At 55.9% G+C, this 2,521-nt stretch overlaps 1 protein-coding gene across 3 annotated transcripts in view; it reads right to left on the bottom strand.

The window, feature by feature from the left end:
* The window catches only part of Nf2 (neurofibromin 2 (merlin)), an 87,866-nt gene extending 85,746 nt beyond the window's left edge, over nucleotides 1-2,120 (bottom strand). For all 3 annotated transcript variants that reach the window (XM_005396218.2, XM_005396217.2, XM_005396216.2), the window contains exon 1: nucleotides 1,530-2,120. In XM_005396218.2, the coding sequence (XP_005396275.1) occupies nucleotides 1,530-1,643 (114 nt within the window). In that variant the 5' untranslated portion in view covers nucleotides 1,644-2,120. The remainder of the gene's footprint in view (nucleotides 1-1,529) is intronic.
* Between the last annotated feature and the right edge of the window lie 401 nt (nucleotides 2,121-2,521).

Genomic DNA, 2,521 nt, shown 5'->3' with positions numbered 1-2,521 from the left:
GATTATTGCTGCCAATGCTGCTGTTCCATGAACCACACTTTGAGCTGCAAGCAGCAAATTACTTGAAAGGCAGTACTACACTGGCTAAGATCTTGGCCCAAAAACCAGTATCTCTGAGGTACATTGTGGGCATAGGGAAAAAAATTAAACCCCTTTTTCTATACACCCAACAATCAACACAGGAGCCAAGAAATGTCCCCACAAGCAACCAATCAAGCCTTTTCGCCACAGAGCTGGGCATCTGCTAATTCAATTCATTTCTGACATGATCTATCTAGACGTACCGTAAGATCCCATGGGTTGAGGGTTTAATCCCACCAGACCGCCGCCATTTCTGATGCCAATCCCAAGCTTCAGGTTTATTTATCTGTACTTCTGACCAACCAGCTATAAAGTGGGGTTCCCACAACCTTCATTTTGGGTTCGGTTTGCTATAGCACCTCACAGAAACGAAGGGAAACACATATACGTGTTACAAAAGATGTAATCACAAGGACCACAGATGAAAAAATGCATGAGACAAGGATTGTTGGAAGAGGCACAGACTTTCCCTCTCCTAGGGCTCTAAGCCTACAGGAACCGTCGCATGTTTAGCTATTCAGTAGTTCTCCAAACTCTTGTCTTTCGGGGTTTTTATGGACGTCTCATTACATAGGCATGATTAGCTAAATAATGGCCATTTTCGATCAGATTACCCCTCAGTCCCTCTCCCCTCCTCCAGTTTGGGGGTAGAGCTGAAAAATCCCAACCTTTAATCAAGTCTTGGTCTTTGCGACCACCAGAACCAACCTAGGGCCTGCCTGCAGAGGTCGATTCATTAGCACACAAAAACACATCACTCTGCAGATTCCAAGGATTTCAGAAGTTGTATGCCAGGAGACCAGATTAAACATATTCTACAATGTCACAGGTACCCATCTCACTGGATTGTTGTAAGGGCTGAACGTGTGAACGTCTGACACAAAACACTGAAGAAACAATGGCTGTTATCATCATGCTGAAAACTGCACGGTAAGGGATGATCTCTTTCCTCATTTCCCCCCCCCCCCCCCGCAGAAAACGTAAGCTCTGGAAAATGGAAACACGCATAGCCTTTTCAATACATGAGATGTAACTTTTAACATTTGTGGTACATAACGACATTACCTAACGAAAAACTGCCTAGGAATTAAACTCCTGAGCCTGCCATTATAAAGCCGAATTCGCTACCAAGGAACCCTCTAGTCTCTGACAACAATGAATGAACGCGAGCCTCCGAAAGTGCGAACCCCGAAAACCCCACGAGAACAGGCAGCAACTAGCTGTAACTTGTGAGTTAGGGCCTAGACGGCCCCTTCCGGTTCCGACCGTCTCTATCCATGCCCAGAGGGGGACGTAAACAGAACCCCTCAAGCTTCCACCTCGACTGTCACCAGGGCGAGGGCGCCCGAGCGGGTGCCGAGCGGTGCCGTTTGCGCGCCTGGGTCGGGCGGGCCAGGGTTCCCCCGGGCTCCCCTCGCCGCAGCCCGTCGGGGCTGCCAACTGGTTACCTCGCAATTGAACTCCATCTCGGCGTCCATGGTGACGATCCGCACCGTGAACGTCTTGGGCTGCTTCCTCTTGAGTGAGCTGAAGCTCATGCGGGAAGCGATGGCCCCGGCCATGGTGCGAGGCTCGGGTCCGGGGGCCCTTTAGCCCCGAGGCCTACGCTCGGGACCGGTTAGCCCCCCTGAAAGAGCCGCACAGGCCTCAGGACCACCATGGTGGCCGGCCGGCCGGCCCTAGAGCGATCTGGGGTGCGTGGGTCCCCAGCGGCCAGCATGGGCCGCGAGGACCCTGCCCCGGGGAAGGGGAGTTGGGGGGCAGGCCCTGACAGTGGCGCGGAGGGAAACGAACTGGGGCAGACGGGGCGGGCGCGGCCCCGCGCTCCGGGGCTCGGGCCGAGAACGCCCGGGACGTCCCGGAACGGGGACCCTAGACGGCGGCGACCCGGACCAGGGGCGCCTCTAAGCGGCCGGCGGGGGTCGCGCGGCTGCGCTGTAGCCGGGCGCGCACGCGCGCGCGAGGCTGTCACCGTCCTGGCTCCGCGCGCCCGCGGGAATTGTCCCCTCCCGGCTGCTCCGGGCCGCCTCCCCGCCCCGCCCGCGGGCCGCCGAGAACTCTACACACGGCGCAACCTAACAGATCTTTCCCGGGCACGGTGGTTGGCTGCCCACACTAAAAGAGGCGGGACTTACTCTGTTCGCCTTCTTTAGGGCTACTCCACCAATTGGAAATTCCACGCTGAAGCGAGGCGCGGGCCGGTGCTCAGCGTTGAGTGGCTACTGCATAGTCACTCTGAAAGCTTTTGTTCCTAAGAGTACGCCTACTCTAGCAAGACTGGTTGAGGCGGCGGAGTCCGGCGCGCCTTTCCTGGGAAACCACGTAGAACTTGTTCCCCGCGCGCCAGATCTGGGGGAAATTGCAGTTCCGAGAGAAAGTACCCCAGTGCGGTACCCCAGGAAATAGCGTGTCAGACACCCGGCAGATATCACTGTTTGGC

Source organism: Chinchilla lanigera, unplaced genomic scaffold (genome assembly GCF_000276665.1).
Source record: "Chinchilla lanigera isolate Chin_1 unplaced genomic scaffold, ChiLan1.0 scaffold00054, whole genome shotgun sequence".
Lineage (NCBI taxonomy): Eukaryota > Metazoa > Chordata > Mammalia > Rodentia > Chinchillidae > Chinchilla > Chinchilla lanigera.
The sequence above is the reverse complement of the archived record's forward strand: the minus strand, read 5'-3'. Positions and strand labels throughout refer to the sequence as shown.